This window comes from Danio rerio, chromosome 22 (assembly GCF_049306965.1).
Source record: "Danio rerio strain Tuebingen ecotype United States chromosome 22, GRCz12tu, whole genome shotgun sequence".
NCBI classification, from domain to species: Eukaryota; Metazoa; Chordata; class Actinopteri; order Cypriniformes; family Danionidae; genus Danio; species Danio rerio.
Window position 1 is genome coordinate 38,001,843 of NC_133197.1, and position 21,710 is coordinate 38,023,552.

At 42.7% G+C, this 21,710-nt stretch overlaps 1 protein-coding gene and 3 long non-coding RNA genes across 26 annotated transcripts in view; 2 read left to right on the forward strand and 2 right to left on the reverse strand.

Annotated features, from left to right (window-relative positions):
• The window catches only part of LOC141380251 (uncharacterized), a 495,770-nt gene that overhangs the window by 106,332 nt on the left and 367,728 nt on the right, over positions 1–21,710 (reverse strand). The gene's annotated exons all lie outside the window — the stretch shown is intronic.
• The window catches only part of LOC141380246 (uncharacterized), a 142,002-nt gene that overhangs the window by 102,385 nt on the left and 17,907 nt on the right, over positions 1–21,710 (reverse strand). The window lies entirely within an intron of this gene.
• The window catches only part of ephb3b (eph receptor B3b), an 86,354-nt gene that overhangs the window by 60,035 nt on the left and 4,609 nt on the right, over positions 1–21,710 (forward strand). The window contains exons 4-15 of one of the 11 annotated variants that reach the window (XR_012397312.1): positions 4,677–4,832; positions 7,468–7,803; positions 14,394–14,518; positions 14,886–15,048; positions 15,842–15,950; positions 16,886–16,938; positions 17,037–17,258; positions 17,795–18,454; positions 18,756–18,971; positions 19,051–19,200; positions 19,288–19,481; positions 21,166–21,321. Coding sequence is in view for 9 of the 11 variants with exons in the window: in XM_073936264.1 (XP_073792365.1) it covers positions 4,677–4,832; positions 7,468–7,803; positions 14,394–14,518; positions 14,886–15,048; positions 15,842–15,950; positions 16,886–16,938; positions 17,037–17,258; positions 18,207–18,454; positions 18,756–18,971; positions 19,051–19,200; positions 19,288–19,481; positions 21,166–21,321 (2,128 nt within the window). In the remaining 2 variants the exon portion in view is untranslated. 11 annotated transcript variants of the gene reach the window in all.
• On the forward strand, positions 292–3,736 carry LOC141380249 (uncharacterized). The gene is made up of 2 exons (XR_012397941.1): positions 292–1,209; positions 1,772–3,736. It is a non-coding gene; the product is annotated as an uncharacterized lncRNA (long non-coding RNA).

The window sequence follows — 21,710 nt, forward strand, 5'->3', positions numbered from 1 at the left end:
AGTGTGCAGCATCCACTTGGATGATGCGATGGCAGCCACAGGACAACGGCGCCAGTGCTCACCACATACCAGCTATAGGTGGAGTGGAGAGACAGTGATCCAGCTAATTTGGTGGATGGGGATGATTGGGAGGCCATGATGGATAAATGCCAATGGAGGGCCAGGACACCAGGGTTACACCCCTACTCTTTTAATAGAAGTGCCATGGGATTGTTAATGACCACAGAGAGTGAGGTTTTGCGTCTGATCTGAAAGACGGCGCCCACTGACAGTGTAGTGTCCCCTTCACTTTTACTGGGATATTAGGACTTACACAGACCACAGGTTGGTATGCTGGCCTCACTAACACCACTTCTAGCAGCTACCCAGTTTTCCCATGTGGTCTCCCATCCAGGTACTGACCAGGCTCAGCCCTGCTTAGCTTCAGTGAGCAACTGGTCTTGGGAGGCACGGTGATACAGCTATGGCATAGATCAGTGGTTCAATGACCAGTATTGAAATGAAGTAGCGTAGTTGGCCAATTAAGCAGCTCCAGCACTGCACTGCTCGAAAACGAGTCATATTCATAGAATTTTTGATCAATTTTGAAACGTATGTTGCATGTGCATATGACATATTTGTAAAACTCTTTGAAATCTAAACATTAACTTGTATGTTGATTGGTAGGGAACCCGTTTTTCTCAGAGGATGTCAAGGTCAAGCTGACAAAACATTGCTGCTCTCTGATACAAGTTTTATTTATGGAGAAATTAAAAAGCACGGCAGCGTTTGGGTGTTCTGTGTTTGTCTGAGATAACTAGTCTAACGAAATTGAGAGGCTGATCAGTCGGTTCTTGTCACGTGACTCGTAGTGCGGCATTCTGAAAAGTTAAGATGTTTTTAACTGTGCACGCCTGGAATACGCAAGTGCGTCATGCTGCCGTTCTTACTCATTTTGCTAGCCTGTGGGTTAAATGTTAGCACTCAAGTGACCTACAGTAGACATAACAAGAGAATACAGTAATTTTTTTTAAAATATATATATATATATATTTTTCCAAAATGAATGATTGTTCAGACTCGGAACGGAAGTAATGAATGATTTTTTTGTGCCGCCCGGTAAAAATTGATCTATAGACAGGTGCCGGTCTTTGGCCTGGGGGTTGGGGGCCACCACTCTAGTGTGTATCTGCTCTGCAAGCACCATGCACCTCTTTCTCTACTACCCTAGTAGCAAAGAATTCTGGCCCAGATTTGGCAAAAAGCTGGCACAGCAGGCATTCATCCGGCACTGGCATACAGCATGTGGCCAAACATGGCCCGGGTTTGGCAGAGGTGGCACCGTTTTTAAGGCGGCACACAAGATTTGGGCCAGATGAAAAACGTAGTATTTGGCCCAGATTTAAAAATTTGATAAGTGGGCCATGTGAGTTTGGCCAGTCTTGACCCACATTTAAAATACACTAAAATCATTTTTGAGTAAAGAAAAAAAATTCTACCAATCAGGTCACTTTGAGAAAAAGCGTGCCCATAGTGTGCCTAAAGCGCATCACTCCATGGGTTTATCAATTTCATTGCAATCGTGACACACCAACCTATCTGGCCCAGTTCAGGCCCAGTTATGAGTTATTAACTTGGCTGAGACTTGGCCCAGATATGGTCTGTGTTTGGCCCTTGTCTGGAAGCCAGATTTGGTCCAGTCATGTACCGTAATTCACTGCGGCATGTGGGCCAAGCAAAACCTGATTGTGTGGGCCAGAGCTGGGCCAGAGAAATTTTGCTATGTGGGTAGTTCTGCGCCAATTGGCACAGCGCTTTGATTGTAGGCGTTCGAGAACAGCCAATGCTGATCACATCAGTGTTATCGTACACATCAAATGATTAAAATTGTGTTCATTTTTTCTTTCATTACTCAGTGATTCCTTCGTGTACCAATAGAAGTAAGCCTGCGTACCACTAGTGGTACCTCAGTTTGAGAACCACTGGCATAGATAGAATGTTTATAGTCATCAAAGTAATGAAGAACCTTTCTACTCCTGCCAACATTTAAAATGTGTTTATACACGTGGGGAATAAAGGTAGTCCTCAGGACTCTGCCTGATGTACAGTTAAAGCTCATTTGTTTGCTTTTGGTGGCTCAAGGTGAAAGCCCTAAAGGCTGTGCCCTGATAAAGTGTTCTCTAATCAAGTCAACCGGAAACTAAAGGAGGGATAAATCTCTCTGTCACCTCTCTCGCTCGCCTTCATCTGAAGGCCGTTGGGCTCATTAATACCCTGCCAGAGCACAGTTAGGACATTCACATGAATATTAATCGACGATACCTTTTTTTTTTCTTAGTGCTTCATATTTCCCCTATCCTTTCTTTCTCCTCGCTTCCAATTTAACCACAAGTTCTAATCACTCCCTTAAGCCCTATGTTCTGCCCTCAATAAGAGAGGGAGAGAGTGGGGAAGGTTTGGGCAACAGAGTGTGAGGAATAGACTGTACTGGAGAAAGTGCGCAAGGAAGAGAACTCATGAAAAAAAGGCCACAGCATTTGCATTTCTTTTGCTTTCTTTCACCTCTCCTCTACTCTCTCTCTCTCACTCTGTCAGGAGTGCTGCTAGAGGAAGGATGAGGATGAAAGCAAAAGGCTGACTTCTTACCTTCTTGGAAGCGATTAATCAGCACTTTCAACCCTTCAGAAAACAGCCCGAGTTTTTTGAAGGGGAATTTCAAGCGGTCTTTCATGGGAGCTAGAAGCTAGATGGTCTCGTTTGTCTCCACCATATTTCAGCTGATTTATGTACATCCGAAATGTGAGGCGAAACACTGAGGACTCATTAATCTCTAAAGAGATACGTTATGTGCGATAAACTCAGATTCGCAAGGCCTACACCCTTTCATCTTTATCTCTATGTGAACCGTTTCCCATGTTCCCTTTTCGCTACCTACATCTGGCCTCCCCTAATTAATGGTTAAATAAATAAGCCCCCGGTTGACAGACTCGCTGCACTAATGAAACCGTGTGTCAACATTGCACATTCTGAGAAAAGGGAACTTGGAAGGTGACATCAGGAACATCACCAGTGGTGTGTGAAACGTTGGACGCTATCAGCACAGAAGCCAGATGTTCAAACAATTTCCTGAAAAATGCGGCAGCTGTTGATTATTTGATGTTTCTAAGCGTCAGTTGCAGAAAGGACTACTGATAACCAGTAACTACGGGCTCAGAGGTTGAGTTCTAGCTCCTCTACTATTACTAAACATACAACTTTCTCATTAATCCTAAGAGAATTAGGAGACTTTCCTTACAGTAAGATCACAATGCCATCGTGTGTCAGAAGAGCACCTCAGCATTTACCGTAGACGCAATAAATTGTGTACACAATCTCTGTAAATGGTGTCGGCAGAGATCCACAAGGGTCAAAGACCTGCGAATGACACACTAATCTTTGTATTCATAAGATAACCGCTCACACTTTCCCTTGTAGCCTTCAACGTCCTTTGTTTACCTTAGAGGGACACTTCCTGTGGTAAAACGTTGGCATTCCCTGCTGAAAAATCCAGCTTAAACCAGCCTAGGCTGGTTGGCTGGTTTTAGCTGGTTGACCAGTCTGGTTTTAGAGGGGTTTTGGCCATTTCCAGGCTGGTTTCCAGCCATTTCCAGCCTGGTCTTAGCTGTTCAGGCTGAAAAATGACCAGCCAAATCCAGCTTGACCAGCCTGGTTTAAGCTGGACATAGCTGGTTTTGGCTGGGCTCCCAGCCTGGCTAGGCTGGTCAAGCTGGTTTTAGCTGGTCATCTCCCAGCCTGACCAGCTAAGACCTGGCTGGAAACCAGCCTGGAAATGGCCAAAACCCCTCTAAAACCAGCCTGGTCGACCAGCTAAAACCAGCCAACCAGCCTAGGCTGGTTTAGGCTGTTTTTTTCAGTAGGGTTCCCTGCTGAAAAATCCAGCTTAAACCAGCCTAGGCTGGTTGGCTGGTTTAAGCTTGTTAACCAGCCTGGTTTAAGAGGGGTTTTGGCCATTTCACCAGCCTTGTTTAAGCTGGACATACCTGGTTTTGGCTGGTCAAGCTGGTTTTAGCTGGTCATCTCCCAGCCTGGTGATCAGGCTGGAAATGGCTGGAAACCAGCCTGGGAATGGTCCATACCCCTCTAAAACCAGGCTGGTCGATCAGCTAAAACCAGCCAACCAGCCTAGGCTGGTTTAAGCTGGATTTTTCTGTAGGGTTCCAGGTGTTTGAGGTTTGATTAAAAGAGTTCATTTTGAAAAATGCTTTAGTTTGGAACTAACAGGCATGTGTTTGTAATCGTGTTTGACGGCTAGCATGTGCGCATGGGGGTTTATATGAGGCCAGTGTTTGTTGTTGGAACTTGTCTAGTCACGAGGGGGGTTATTTCCCCCGGAGGAAAGCAACAGCAAATTAACAGTGCCAAACAAAAAACGTAAGCAAGAACCTGTATGCTTTCTTATTTTACAATGCCAAGATGGAACGGATTAGCGCAAACTGTGGGTAAGAAAAACAAAAGGATGTAAATTAAGGCAAGCAGATCTCACCAAATGCAAACCGCACCAGGGAAATTGCTATTGATTTATCTGTTCAATGCAATGAGAGTTGGAGGCAACACTCAAACTTTGTACATTGGGAGTGAATATGCAGCTAGAGCTGGCAGGTTTTATGTCTGACATTGAACGTTATTTCTTTCTTTAGCTTGCAGTCCAGGTACATTTAAGTCCAAGCAAGGAGAAGGGTTGTGTTCCCCGTGTCCACCAAACAGCCGGACGAGTTCTGGAGCTGCCAGCATCTGTTCCTGCAGGACAGGCTACTATCGGGCGGACAGTGACTCACCTGATTCAGGATGCACCAGTGAGTGACTCCTTCAACTACAACCTCCATTTTGTCTACCAGGATCTCATCTGAACAACAAGCAGAGTTGTTTATTTGTCATTAAAATGCTTTAAAACTTCAATATTTGCTTTAAAAAGCTGTATTGATTTAAACCACGGGTGTCAAATCCAGTTCCTGGGGGCCGCAGCTCTGCACAGTTTAGCTTTAACCCTAATTAAACACACCTGATCAAACTAATTGAGTCCTTCAAGCTTGTTTTAAACCTACGGGTAAAGCTGGGGTCACACTGGACTTTTCTTCCTATAGACTTCCAGTCGTACGCATGAGACCAGAAACGCAAGCTCGTGCGACAAGTTTCGCAGTTCATTGATTGCAAAGTTCAAGCTTGGTGAACTCTGACCTGCGAAACCACATCACATGACTGCGTGAGACCAATCGAAGATCAAAAATATGAGCTCTTGGACAGAAATTTCAAATATGGACCAATCGCTTGCTTTTTAAAATGGCGAATTAAGCTGCGGTCACACTAGAGTTTCTGTGTGCGCAATTCTATCGTACGCCACAGGGAAAAGGGGCGGGATTAAACAAGATTATTAGACATTAAAAATGTTTAAGGTTTTAAATATCTGTCCAGAGAGGTCATGTTTTGATCCTCGATTGGTCTCACGCAGTCAAGTGATGCGATTTCGCTGGTCACAGTTCACCAAGCTTGAACTTTGGACTGCAGCGACCTGCAAAACTTAACGCATGACCCTGCGTTTCCGGTCGGACGCATTCACATGCGTATGAATGGAAGTCTATGTGGAAAAAAGTTAAGTGTAACCGCAGCTTTATCTTGTTTAATCCCGCCCCTTTTAGCAGTGCCAATGACTGAATTTTGCATGCCTAAACTCTAATGTGACCACGCCATTAGTGTGTTAAAGCAGGGTTGGAACTAAACCGTGCAGAGCTACGGCCCTTCAGGACCTGGATTTGACACCTGTGATCTAAACATCGCATATGTGCCCATACTATATATTCATCCATATGTAAATCAGATTTTCTGACCACAATGCTGGAGAATGGCTGGGATTCCTTTAAAATGTTCCCTCTTCTATTTAATACTAGCTCCTTTCTGGTTGTGTTCATTGTCAGCACTCTAAACAGATTGATGCAAAAAAATGTTCTCTCAAGTAAACAGCACAGCTATGAAGTTAAAATGAGCAGCGCAAATGGGACAACATGGTTTTGCTTCATTTTAGTTATTGAAAGCACTCATGTTTACCCATTTTCGTGCTTGAAAAAAAAAAAACAGCTGCGTCCCAAATGGCACGCTATACACTATGCACTCATGCACTATGTACTTATGCACTTGCACACTCAACAGAGTAGTATATGTACCTGTATGTAGTGTCGTCCCAAATGGCACACTAATGTTTTTTTACTAAGCAGATATTCAAATCGTTTCCGACGGTTTCCATATCAGTGAAATAAACGACCGAATTATCAAATAATACCTGCCGTGACTGTAACTGCATTCACCATCGGGAGGCGCTATAATCACTCTCGTAGGAGAATTTTGCTTTCAACACCCAAAATAAATAAAGTTATCCAACATGTGCGTCCGATAGCTCCGCCCCTTCAGCTACATGAGCAAACCTGCGGTCGTTGAGTGCGTGAAGTGTCCATCATTACACACTTCACTTTACAGAGTGCATCATTCGAGTAATTAAAGTGCACTGATTATTTTTAGAGTTTTTAGTGTAAACGCACTACTTACACTATTTATACTACAAAATGGCGTAGAATAGTGCATAAGTATGTGATTTGGGACGCAGCTCAGATTTAAAATGCTGTTTTCATCTTCTCAGGCACTGAATGCAATGGTAGTTCTGTTAGGGTTTGGGCAGGGGTACCCAAACTTGGGGGACCGGTGTCCTGCAAAGTTTAGTTCCAACCCCAATCAGACACGCCTGAGTTAGCTAATCAAGCCCAGGGGTGTCCAAACTCGGTCTTGGAGGGCCGGTGTCCTGCATAGTTTAGCTCCAACATCCTTGAACACACCTGCCTGGAAGTTTCTAGTATATCTAGAAAGAGCTTGATTAGCTGGTTCAGGTGTGTTTAATTGGAGTTGGAATTAAAATATGCAGGACACAGGCCCTTAAGAACTGGGTTTGTACACCCCTGTTGGCCTACTAAGCTTTTAAGAAACATCCTTGCAGGTGTTTTGAGGTAAGTTGGAACTAAAATCTGCAAACCACTGGTCCTCCAGGACAGAGTTTGGGCACCCCTGGGTTTGGGTAACTTGTTGATTTGTTCAGATGGGAAAATCATATGGGCAAGCAACTAAACCAGCTTTATTATCTGACGACAATTTAAAAATTTCAGGAATATTAATGAAAACAGCTTAAAGCGGCCAAAAATGGAAAACCCAACACAATCTCATGGCAATTCGTAACTTTTTTCATTTAGTGGCTAATTCGTACAAATTCGTACGATCTAATTCGTACATTTTAGTGCGATTTGCTCATCCCCCAATGATGGTTGGGTTTAGGGGTGGGGTTAGGTGCCACGCCTCCTTTTTAAAATATACAATATACAAATCTGGCTAAAATGTTTAATTGTATCTACTAAAGACAAACATGATTTTATTTATTTATGTATTTTTTTGCAGCTGTGCCATCAGCACCGCGTAATGTTATCTCCAGTGTAAACGAGACATCACTTATACTTGAATGGAGTGAGCCACGTGACCAAGGTGGAAGAGAGGACCTTCTCTACAACGTCATCTGCAAGAAATGTCTTCCCGAACGCGGTACCTGCACACGGTGTGATGACAACGTGGACATCTCTCCACGCCACCTTGGGCTCACAGAGAGACACGTGACGATCAGAAACCTTCAGGCTCACACCCAGTACAGTTTTGAGATCCAAGCCGTCAACGGAGTAGCCAGCAAGAGTCCCTATGCACCCCAGTTTGCCTCTGTTAACATCACTACCAACCAGGCTGGTGAGTTCAATAATTATTATGTTGGCTTGAGAAAGCCAACATACTGTTATACTACTCTGTCCTTGAAAACAAACGTATCTCCTCCTAGGCCGTTCATGCCACAAGGCCCAAATGTGGTCAAAATGTGCCTTCTGCATTCAAGATTGTTGCTATATCTCCTCATGCCTATAAGACTTATTGTGTTAAATATTACATTTTTATAATCCGAGCATATAAAAAAATTATACAAGCCCCAAATTTGGCCAAAAGCTGTATTTAGATGCGTTAGATTTTGTTGCTATATCTTTAAGGTTTATCAGACTTACAGTTTTCCAATAAATAATTTTTAAGCATTATTTTTCTCAAAATATGGCAAGCCATTTTTGACTTAAACTCCATATTTTTTACTGATATGGCAAGCCATTTTTGCATGTATCACTTTCACACTTAATAAGCATTGTATTTTCAAAAAAATACAGCAAGCCATTTTTACATAATGTTCATTCCCTTAGTCCTTTTATTAATTAGGGGTCGACACAACGGAATGAACCGCCAACTTATCCAGCAATTGTTTTACACAGCGAACGCCCTTCCAGCCGCAACCCAACACCAGGAATACATAATGTTCAATTCCAGTTTTTGACACTCATAAACACTGTCATAGAAACATTGAGGTTGATTAAGATCACTCATATTGCCAAGAAGCTTTAATGTATCATCACTAACCTGTCAAATGTCCCCATAGCAATAAAACAGTATAACCTAGCAACCATTTAAAAACAGCAATATCTCTACATCAGAACATCGTAGGGACCTTGGCATTGGCTTGTTTGACTCATGCTAGCAAATGAGACTTCCTGTGTACTATGCATGGTAACAATGATAATGCAAGCCAAGTGCTAATAACGATTAGCTACATGCTATGATTATCTATATGCAATAACATATGCTAGAAATGCCTACTAAGTATTAGCATTTGATCAAACATGTACACGAGCATTGCCATTTAGCAACTGCTTAGCAACCACCTAACAATGCCATAATTGTTTTAGCAACTGCCTAGCAACCACTTAGCAACCGCCGCCGTGCTTCCTGCCAACTGCCATTCCCAGTCCTAGCGCAGTCACATTGGCTTTCTCAAGCCAACATCAAAGTTTATCAATGAACTTTAGGTTCTAGTTTATATATATCATTCTGTTTCAAGATGTCTTTCAGTCTGCCAGTTACTGTAATAACCAGCATTTATGAGCCAGAAATCAACTGATGTGTTCTAAAGCACAGACACCAGCCTAAAGTCTTCATGAGTTAGGAAGGTCCTTTTCCCAATATTATCCAACTGAAACAGTCCTGAAATTAGAGAAGAAAAAAAAAGTAGGGATTTGGATGATTTTATCATTTGGGAACTGATTGGGTGTTTGGAAGATGAGCTTTGCTAACAAACGATGGAGGAAGATTGACAAATGGATGAATGCATGGCATAAATGAGGCACACACTGATAGCCCCGCTTTAAAGGACTGATAGACCCGCCCTAAAGGCATTCAATCCGCTTGTTAAGTTGTGACGCATCAGTGATGTATGGAATACTGTTTCCGGGTCCAAGCCGCTACTCACTTCAATTGAGAAAATGTTCGTTTATGGCCACTAATTAGTCCCATCACATATTAAAGGGACTTTTATATAAAATCGTGGTGTACACCAGGAGTTTTCAAACTTTTAGGACACACGCCCCCCGAAGTTTGTCCAATTCCAATGGCACGACTAACCGTAAATCAGCTTTGACTGCCAATAAGCGTGAGCCATAGCATATTGGCTCTTGATGTACCTACAGAAAATGCTGCTTTGCAAAGCCAGGTTCGCAGAGCCCTGACAGTGTGGTTGAGTCGAATATTGAGAATGTTTACATGGACAACAATACTTTAATACGACTTTATATAACTAAGACAATACTCTGATTAGAGTCTACCATGTAAACAGCGATTTTTGATTACCTTAATCAGACCAAAGTCACAATTGAACTAAACAGAAATGGAACAAAGACGTGGAGTATGCCTAGATTAGTGGCATTATTGAAGTAAACACCGCAATCAAACTATTACCGTCATGTAGGACTTTTCGCCGCATTTTGAGACCAGATTCACACACGGCTGTAAGTAAAGGACCACACACACACACACACACACACACACACACACACACATACACACTCACATAAATCACGAAATGCTAAGTTTTTTTTTCTTTCCATTCGACTTTCTATTAAACAACACTCTTCCACCAATCCTTACTTTATACTCGTGTCTAATACCCCAGTTTGTCATGGGAGCGTGAATGAAATGTTCATGAGTGAAACTTAAAACGAACTGTAGTAAAGTCAAAAAATTAAAGATGAAACACCCAAAATTACACGAGCCTCTTCAGGAAACGGGAATAGCCTGGTGACACAACATTCAAAAAGCACTTTCTGTTACACCTTAATTATATTATTAAGGAAAATAACTGATGTAAACATGTAATGTAATGTGTATTTATATAGCGCATTTATTGTGTATGGCCGTACACCCAAAGCGCTTAACAATCACCACCAGTGTGCAGCATCCAACGGCGCCAGTGCGCTCACCACACACCAGCTAATGGTGGAGAGGAGAGACAGTGATAGAGCCAATTCGGTGGAAGGGGATAGTCAGTAGTGTCTTCAAAGTAAGTGAAAGATCCAGAAGGGCATCCTGCTGATTTGATTCAGAAGGGCACCTTTTTGTCAGACGGTCACCGGTTTGACTTTCATGCACCGTCATTAGTTTTAAAAAGCACCTGGTCCATTTTATTTGTCTATATTTTACTGCAACGCATAAACTCTATAGGCGCCTGATAGTTAGAAGTGGAGCTAACGTTAATTATATTCCCTCTAGTGAACGCATAAAAATCGTCATCATAATTTACTCGAGTGCACGCCTCAATGTCTCGCACCCCCTTAATAGATGCTGTCAAACCCCACAGTTTGAAAATCCTGGTGTACACAACAGTCTCTGGACTTGCTGCACCACAAATAACAAAAATTTTACAATTCATAACAATTTTATCACTCTCTGGCCATCGGATAATAGGGATATATATATATATATATATATATATATATATATATATATATATATATATATATATATATATATTGTGATCGTGATTTTCGAAAGTATTACAGCGCTTTGTAAACATTTATTATTACAATTTGGTGAGTCTCCCCATTCAGATTGAATTGAGCGATCCGCTTGTTAAGTGGTGACGTGTTTGTGACGTATGTATACTGTTTCCGGGTCCAAGCTGCCACTCATTTGAGTGGAGAAATCATTCGTTTATGATCACGTTTTTTTCCTATCACACATTAAAGTTAATTGTATATAAAATCATAGTGTACACAACAATCTCTGTGCTTGCTGCATGACAAATACCACATTTTTTACAATTTATAAAAAATGTATCACTTTCTGGCCATCGGATATTAGGCATGGACATATACTGCGATCGTGATTTTCGAAAGCCTTAAATCGCTTTGTAAACGTTTATTATTATTATTTCGTGAGTCTCCCCATTCAGTTGAATAGAGCGCTTGGACCCGGAAGCCGCTTTGCGTGACGTCACACTTAACAAGCGGATTGGACCCGAAAGCCGCTTCACATGATGTCGCACTTTACAAGCGGACATGATCAGAGACAGAAAAGTTGTTTCAAGTGTAAAGGGAAGGTTATGGTATGTGATTAATTCTTTATAGCAAGCACTACTATATACATAGAAATATAAAGTAGGAAGAGTACATTTTGATTTCATGCCAGCTTTAATTTGGATTCCTAATAGGTCACAATAAGGATTCTCTAAAAGGCACATGCTTTCTGGCTTGAAATAATGAAGTGTAATGGGTTCTCCTAAGACACTTTCAACCCACAACACTACCTGAAGAGCTCTGCTCTCAAACACATTGACACCAGAGAGTGGTACTATGATGCTTGGTAGCTAAGCTACTCTAGACTAGAGTGTGCTGGGTTAGTAATATATGGTAATGCATTAACTTTGTGGAAAAAGCGTTATATTGTGTGATTCGAGTTTTGACTTGAACACTGGACTTCTCATGATAGCTCTCAGAGTCATGCATATGCTTAACCCTCTACTTAGCACTCTAATGCTAGCGCCTTGCTCCAAGAATGCCTGTGTTTGCTATCAGGGATTGACCACAGGCATTGTAATATGACCCGTGCTCATGTTGCACATGAGTCAATCCTGGGGTGACATGCACACCCACACGGCAGCCCACCCCCATGGTTCAAAAAATTCATGAGGGTCTGTGATCAGATTATCTCCCAGGACTGTGGCTGAATATTCATCCACCTTTTAAGACAAAAAATAAATATGGACCATTAGCTCAAGAGGCGTCATGGTTACGTCTACTGTCTCAGCAGGACGAGGCCCCTTAATCCCGGGGTGAGAGTAAGCTAGCAGGCTGCCCAGGGAGCATTGTCTTCAGGGGGAGGCTTTTCTGAGCGAGGCCTGGGTTAGGAGGTTGATGGTGTTGGGTTGGGGGAGAGTGAGCTTTTGGGGGAGTCGGACAAAGAGACAGACAGAATAATAAAGAGCTAGCAGGGAAAGGATCAAACAACCGGACCTGGGGATTAAAACGCTTTTAACAAAGAAAGAGTAAGGGAGAGCGAGACAGAGGCAAGAAAGTAGGGGATGTTAAGAGCTACTATAGTGTGCGAACGGAATGCGATAACATCAGAAACAGGAGACGGCAACATCAGGTCTGAGGACAAACGGGGACAGTACAGATTATGTTAAGCTAGGTGCCAAGATAAGCTAGGTGCTATGGAGGAACTTGTGAGAACATGAAGGTATGGGTGAAAAATCCCTGCTCGTATTTCAACTGAGTGTTATCCAAAAATCTTCTTAATATAATACACCCATTTAACTTTTTTTTTCTCACATTGGCGATTCATTAGGTTCAAAGTAATGTATATTATTTATATACTTTTTATAGTAATACAGTAAAAACAGTAACGTTTACACAGAGTAAATGAACAAACATACAGTTGAAACCAGAAGTTTAAATACGCTGTAGAAAAAGGCACATAACCATTAAAAAAAAGTCAGATGTTAATGTGACTAAACTTTTTCTCTTTTAGGTAAGTCAGGATTGTCAAATTTGTCTCTGTTATGCTTAATAGCAGAATAATGAGAGAGATATTTTTTGAGAAATTGTTATAACTTTTCTTGAAAAGTCAAGTTTACACACAATAAGATTATTCTGCCTCTGAAAAAGCTCAGATGATGGTGTCAAGGTTTTGGAAGTTTCTGATTGGCTAATTGACAACATTGGAGGCACAACTGTAGAATAGTATTTAAGGAAAAGCTCAAACACACTGCTTCCTTTTGTGACAACATGGGAAAATCAACAAGCCAGAATCAACAACAAAGCCAGATTACAATTTGGTATATTACCCTGGGAAAAAGACTAATTTTTGGAGACATTGAACTGTTTGGCCATAATGACCAGTGTTACATTTGGAGGACAAAGGTGAAAGCTTACAAGCCTAGGAACACCATCCCAACTGTGAAATATGGGGGTGGCAGCATCATGTTGTGGGGCTGTTTTGCTCCAGGGGGGACTGGTCCACTTCACAGCATAGCTGGCATCATGAAGACAGAACATTATGTACAAATACTGAGGCAACATCTCAAGACATCAGCCAGGAAATTAAAACTTGGCCACAAATTGGTCTTCCAAACAGACCATGACCCTAAGCATACTGTTAAAATGTGCTTTAAGGACAACTGAGTGAATGTTTTGGAGTGGCCATCACAAAGCCCTGATCTCAATCCTATAGAAAATTTGTGAGTTGACTCAGCCACACCAATTCTGTCTGGAGAAATGGGCCAAAATTCCTTCATAGTATTTTTGAAGGATACCTAAAACATTTGACCAAAGTTATACAGTTTAAAAACAAAGCTAAAAAAAATACCAAGGAAATGTATGTAAACTTTTGACTGTCTAGAAATTAATAAAAATAAATAAATAAATAAATAAATAAAACATTCTCTCGTTGTTCTGGCATTTAGCAAATGTAAATCATTTAGGTAAACCTAACAGACCTAAAATAGTAAACGTTTAGTATGATTTACCATCAGACATTAAAAAAAAAATGGTTATGTCCTTTTTTTTTAGAGTGTAAACTTCTGGTTTCAACTATATATGTCATGTTTTACATTTGGAAAACACATGGTATAAATGTGGCATATCAGAGTCACAAGAGATTAAGAAAGGGACAGAGGGCGTGTGCAGTCATACACATATTTGCATGTGTGTGTAGGTTGTGTGGTGAGCTTTGTGGACTAGATCTGCCAGATACTGAGCCAGTTTGTCTATTATGGTCCTTTTCAGAGGAAACTTCAGAATGTATTTTGTCTGTGTAGTTCGAGAGGCTGGGGCCCCAAAAGGCCCAGGACTAAGAGCGGTCTGATGCTTAGACTTCAAAGCAGCTCTTTGGTAATCCTGAATGTGAGCATGCTCTAAATGTAAAAAAAAAATGCTTTCATTAAAATTGGATTTCTCTCATTTACCCCCACACAGCTCCCTCTGCAGTTCCTACTGTCCACCTGACGGGGGCCTCGGCCAACACCATGACTCTTTCCTGGCTCCCCCCTGAAAAACCAAACGGCATCATCTTGGATTACGAGATTAAATACCATGAGAAGGTAAGAGCCAGTGTAAGTCAATGAAGCGAGGGGCATTCAATCACAATTCCACCACTGTCATCCTCTGCTCTGTACATAATCGTTCATCCTGACAACAGCATCAACCCTTCCTCTCTCTCTCGTACCTAACACTCTCCTCCCTAACTCCTTCCTTGATTCATCCCCTTCTTTTGAACGCTGATACCGCGAGGCAGTCTGAGCTTGGCAGGGATGGAGGCAGGAGGATTTGCATAGAGCAGAAGAAAGGGCCAGGCATATCTGCTCCGTGTTTGATGTGTTGTACTGACAGATTAAACCAGAGCTGCCAGACTCATGCTTTTGGGTGCTGGCTGGTTTTATATGGCTTGTTTTATCACTGTTCCCACAGGACCAGGGCGAAGCTATTGCCCACACCATGACAGCCCAGCACAGCTATGCTCGCATTGACGGTTTGAAGCCGGGTACGCCATATGTGGTGCAGGTCCGAGCCCGAACGGTGGCAGGGTATGGCCGCTACAGTAGCCCAACAGACTTTGGCACCAACCATCAAGGTAAGAAAAACTTAAAATACTGGCAAGACTAATTGCATTAGGGCTGGTTTATACTTCTGCATTGAGTGATCGACCTGACCCACGGTACCTTCAATGCGTCGTACGTGTATAGTTCTGCATGCTTTTGTGTTACTCTGCAATAACACTTCCGAAATGCTAGCTGACAGTAGGTTTTTTGTTCCTCAGTGTTAAATTCTTCATGGGTAATTAGTTTTTACTTGTTACAAGTAGCTAAAGCTCGCTCATTCAGAGGTGGGAATGGCAAACGTCCAACAACTTTAATTATAAGGTAAACACAAAACAAAAGTTTCCATCTGGAGCTCCTTCACGGTTCTTGACACTTGTAAACCAGGGGTCACCAAGCTTGTTCCTGGAGGGCCGGTGTCCTGCAGATTTTAGCTCCAACCCAAATCAAACACACCTGAACAAGCTAATCAAGCTCTTACTAGGTATACTTGAAGCATTCAGGCAGGTGTGTTGAGGCAAGTTGGAGCTAAACCCTGCAGGGACACCGGCCCTCCAGGACCGAGATTGGTGACCCCTGCTTGTAAACATTCACTCCATCGGACTCTTGACTCTCAGCTCCGCCCATGTTCGGCAGAGCCGCCAAGCCAACCAATCACAGAGCTTGAGCTACACGTCATTGCGATGACGCTGGCTATTCGACCACATGGAAGCTGCACCGGACCATGCACATGCGCTTGACGCAGAAGTATAAATCAGCCTATAGTAGTCCGAGAAATGCTATATGAGAATAGATATGAGGAATATATGTTGTGTTTCCATCACACAGCTGATGCAGACAAGGCGCTACAGGAGCAGTTACCCCTCATTGTGGGCTCTCTGACCGCAGGACTGGTCTTCATCATTGTTGTTGTGGTTATTGCCATTGTCTGCCTGAGGTAAACAACACTTTTGCTGCATTTATAACTACTGTATATGCAACTAGATGTTAATAGGTACTAGGTATACCTATAAAACAACAAATATCTCTAAATGAGTGTGTAATTTAGGTCACCCATAATGCCAATGTCAATTAATAGATGTAGTATCGGGCACTATGAGAAGCAGTTTCATTCCGGGTTGTCAGTAATTTTGGATCTTGTAAACTGCAGCCAGTGGTCTCAAATGTACATGTGCCCTACATTGGAATTCCACAGCGTGCTGGTGATTGTTGGCAAAGTCACTTTCCATCCTGTGGCCATCTTCCCATCACTCCAGTTGAGGGGCAAGCCATCTGTGTGTTTAAAGCATTATCATGCTAAAACTCTCAATTTGCACTCTCTTTCTTTCCAATCACACAGTGTGTTTCAGTATCTTAACTTGTAGGCCTTGGCATATTACGGAACTGAATTTGAATTGGAAATGAGATACAAATCACCAGCGGGTATTATTGGCCCGGTTACTAGTTAGACAACAAAGGGATTGCATTAACATGTACTAGAGGGGGGTTGGGATTGTTGAAATTGCATTTCTTTTAATGGACTGATAGTGGAGAAAGTGTTAAAGAAGGATTTGGGATACGTGAATTAAGTAAAGAATGAAGCAGTGAAGATTCTTGTAACGAGAACAAGACAACAACGCTGCTTCTGTTTTTCTTAGCTGTCTTCATGTAGATTCGACTTCTACCATTTAGTCAGCTGAAATGACAGGGGTCTCTGGAGGCTGAATCTGTTGTTCTCTTAATTTTCATATCACTCCCCTTCTTGAATTGACCTCAATTTATGTCCCTGAAGGGGCTGGGAAAAACAGGTCCTTTAGAAAACGCGTATTTCCCTATATTCAGTTAGTCTGTCATCAACCTTTTGTAAATGACTGCATTGTCTTTGGTTCACAGGAAGCAACGTAATGGCTCAGAATCTGAATACACAGAAAAGCTGCAACAATACAGTAAGTCTCTCTTGAGTTTATTTGCGATCTGATCTTTAACAATACTGCAAATATTGCATATCATGGCAGTGTGATTCATACGGTTATTCGCACTACTGAATCCCCTATAGTCACTCCGGGGATGAAGGTCTACATTGACCCATTCACCTACGAGGACCCGAATGAGGCCATCCGCGAGTTTGCCAAAGAGATTGACGTGTCCTGTGTGAAAATCGAGGAGGTCATTGGCGCAGGTAACCAACACCAAAAGCTCCTGAGCAACAGGGGGAAGACAGCTAGGCACACCCAGGCCATACCTTTAGAGGACTTCACCTCAAGCGGTACTTAAATCAACTCATCCCGCTCCAAAATCCAGTCCCTTATAGCACCTTACCAACGTCTCTAACAGCTTTACTTACAAAATGGAGCTTCTGAGGTTACCTTCAGAGCTAACAATAGAGCTACCACTCCTGCTAACTTACCAAGCCTGTCCTGAGCCTGACGACATCTCTCGGACAACTAATTGTCCTCCTGACCCTATGACCTGTTGATTTCTCCATCCATGGTGCTCCTTCCTGTCCTTGAGATCACTCCCTTTTGTGTTGTAAAATGTATGGATCATAGCATTAGTGCTAGCAATATAGTTTTTAAGTATTAAAAATGAAGGAAAAGTAGGATTCTGGTTCAGTAAGAAGCCATGTTGTTATGGAATGGAGTTGAGTAGTCTCATGCGAGACTCCAGCAAACAAGGCTTTTAACATCTAACGCTGCTACCTGAACCTGCTGTTTCTTAGCTTTTGTCTAAAGTGATCAACACCCTGCCATGTCCTTCCCTGATCCCTCTGTTTCTCTTGCACTTGCTTACATGTTGGCTTAGACTACAGACACAAGCCGTCCAATCCTCCCAAGCTTCTGTCCCCACCTTCTTCTTACATGTCTACCCACACTCCCTCCACACCCTAGCATCCACTGCTTCTGCCCTTTACCCCTTCCTCTGTTTCCCTACTTTACCCATTTCCTTTTTGGTACCCCAACAACCGTTCAACAGCCTTTCCAATTTAAGCATTGCTGACCTCACACTACCCCTTCCCTCACCCCTGGATACACTCCAATAGCATCACCTTTAGCCCTGGCTTCTCTTGCTGTCTCTCCCCCGCTTCCCCCTGGCTCCTTGATTCTAACCAGTAACTGTCCCTCTCCCCTTTCTCTCCCACACTCCTCCACTCTTCCCTCTCCTCTGTCCACTCCACCCTTTCTTCCTCTTTCTTGTCTATCTACTACCAATGTAGGAGAGTTTGGAGAGGTGTGCCGTGGCCGATTGAAGCTCCCTGGACGGCGTGAGATCATTGTGGCCATCAAGACTCTAAAAGCAGGCTATACAGAACGTCAAAGAAGAGACTTCCTGAGTGAGGCCAGCATCATGGGCCAGTTCGATCACCCTAATATTATCCGCCTGGAAGGGGTGGTGACGAAAAGTCGCCCAGTCATGATCGTCACTGAGTTCATGGAGAACGGAGCACTGGATTCCTTTCTCCGGGTTGGTACTGCTTACTATCCTTTTAAACGTTCCTTGAGAGCATTTGTTGATATTCATTAAATTCATGAGGAAGTAAATAAAGTTTTAGTCAAGTGTTTATTTTGAAATAAAATAAATTATCCTGCCTAGTTCTTTGAAAAAATGTCCTTAACTTCCTGAAGCCTGTTCACAAATAGTGTAGTTCCTTATTGTGAGATTATTCTGCTGGCTGATGAGTCACATTCTGGAAAGTTTACTCTTTCAACAAAGTTGAATATTTTTGTTATGAATGGGTCTGTGATTTTCCCACTTTCTTCTACAGCTAAATGATGGACAGTTCACAGTCATCCAGCTTGTTGGTATGTTGAGAGGAATTGCTGCTGGCATGAAGTATCTCTCTGACATGAACTATGTGCACCGAGATCTGGCGGCTCGTAACATTTTGGTCAACAGCAACCTGGTGTGTAAGGTGTCAGACTTTGGCCTTTCTCGTTTCTTGGAGGATGACCCCACTGACCCCACCTACACCAGCTCATTGGTAAGCATTTACATCTTCATTCTTTAATATTTCATAAGAATGTCTAGTTGAAGGTAATTATCATGGTTTGCACTTGTAGGGAGGGAAGATACCAATTCGTTGGACAGCCCCAGAGGCTATTGCTTATAGGAAGTTCACCTCAGCCAGTGACGTCTGGAGCTATGGCATTGTGATGTGGGAAGTGATGTCATATGGCGAGCGGCCATACTGGGACATGAGCAATCAAGATGTGAGTTTCCTTCATTAGAAGTGCTTTGCCTCTATTAACTTCATGTCGGTGTAAACAATGGCTGATTATTATTTTTTCCATCAACAGGTGATCAACGCAGTTGAACAGGACTACCGACTGCCCCCACCCATGGACTGCCCTACTGCCTTGCATCAACTCATGCTAGACTGCTGGGTGAAAGAAAGAAACTTGAGACCTAAGTTTTCTCAGATAGTCAACACCCTGGACAAGCTAATTCGCAATGCCGCCAGCCTTAAGGTGGTCACCAGCACACATTCTGGGTAAGGGCACACAAGGACTGACTTAGCCAACATACTACTATGATTCAATCCTCTCAGCTAAATAAGCAGCATAAAAGAGTTCAAACTACTTCTCCTATTACAAATTCAAAATTAGGCCAACATTACTGAAGCACTTGAATTAAGAGACTATTGATTTTAGATCATTTTCAATTGACTAACAATACTGTAAGCTGAGAAACTCTGACGTTATGGAAATTAAGATGACCTTCAGTCAATAAAACATTTGGTTTAATTGTACCATAACAGGGCTATTGATTGTTTTGCATGAGATGCTTGCTCGGGGCTATACTTACTAGAGCCCTTTGAGTTTCAGATATTTAATGATGTAAGCCGAATTCTAGATGTCATCGACTATATAGCAACATTCTGCTCATTGATCAGCATTTCTGGGCAGACTTTGTTTCAGTTGGACAGTAATTGTTAGCCATAAGCTGCAGGGGGGTTGTGACCCAACTCGGGGTGCCTACCTCTGGGCTGTAGGTCCTGGGGGAAGGTTTTTAACAATGAGGAAACAGTAGGCGACGCATTGTCTGCTCTGCAGTGATCAGAGGATAAAGGAAGAATAATTAGTTAATGCAATTCAGAGATGGGAATGGCTTTAATTAGCAAGTAACGAGATTTTAAAAGGGCCAACGAAGAGGTGGCTTGCCTGCTGAGCTTAATGAAAGACTGAGAGATGGGAAATTGTTGTTTCAACATCTGATACTTGTACTTTTGTCAGTGACCCATTCCTTAACTAAACTTTGGATGGTTTAATTAGTCAGTGGGTTCTCCTAACGCTGAGTTGATAGTAGTTTTGCAGGGATATTTGTCCTTTTGGTTTCTTCGTACAGTTTCCCTGTGTTGCAATTAAAGTCAACGTCCCAAAGACGTGAGAGCCAGGCCAGCTCTAACAATGCTCCATTAAGAAATGCTGCCTTCCAGGTTAATGACCACAAACCCTTCAGCCCTAAAGGCAGGAGCTTATTAAAAATCACTCTTCCCATCCATCTACAGGCCTCGTCCTCAATAGAGCCTCTGTTCTGTTCTTATTAACTTTTTTCCTTATGCTTTTAATTGTTAATTAATCTAATGCCATCAAAAGACAGCTAGGTTCAGCAGAGCAGAGAGCTTGCAGACGGGAGTGTCTTTGCTCTCAAACTTTGTCTCAGACCTCACTCTTAGTTATTAAGATCCAAATCTGGGCATAGATCAAGCCTGGTCTCTGTTGGTTTAGTCTGATCTAATTTAAAATGGCCTCTTTTGTGCATGTCTTTAAATGTAGCTGTGCTGTGAGTGCAAAACGGATCTTGCTTGGGTGCAAGCAGGGATTTACCTAATAGGACCTGCAAAGAATGTAAGTCCTTCTTGGATATATCATGTCATGCATAAGAAGGACATTTTGTATTAAAATATGTATTGGACCATACAAATGTTGATAAACATGTTAGGTAACACGTATTAAGTCAAGAAACTGTTGGACCCACTCCCACAGCTTCCCTCAAGTTCTCTCTGGCAGGCCACTGCATGTCTCCAGCCATTGAGCCACAGTGGCAGGTTAAAGGCCCTACAGGCCTGGAGAGGTGGTGGTGGGGGGTTTGGGGGTGAGGTTTCGGTGGTGGAGGCCTGGCGTGACCTAACCCTCTCTCTCTCTTTTTATCTCCACTCCTCTCTTTCCCTGTAGGGCCTCCCAGCCGCTCCTCGACCGCTGTGTGCCTGACTACACCACCTTTACCACTGTGGGTGACTGGCTGGATGCCATCAAGATGAGCCGCTACAGAGACAACTTCCTCAATGCTGGCTTTGCCTCTTTTGATTTGGTGGCCCAGATGACTGCAGAGTGAGTGTTTGGTCCATTTGTTGGAATGCTCCATTTGTTTTCATGTTTACCCTACTGAAAAAAACTGCTTAAACCAGCCTAGGCTGGTTGGCTGGTTTTAGCTGGTCAACCAGACTGGTTTTACAGGGGTTTTGGCCATTTCCAGGCTGGTTTCCAGCCATTTCCAGCCTGGTCTTAGCTGGTCAGGCTGGAAAATGACCAGCTAAATTCAGCTAAAACCAGCTTGACCAGCCTTGTTTAAGCTGGACACGGTTGGTTTTAGCTGGGCTCCCAGCCTTTCTAGGCTGGTCTAGCTGGTTTTAGCTGATCATTTCCCAGCCTGACCAGCTAAGACCAGGCTGGAAATGGCTGGAAACCAGCCTGGAAATGGCCAAAACCCCCTCTAAAAC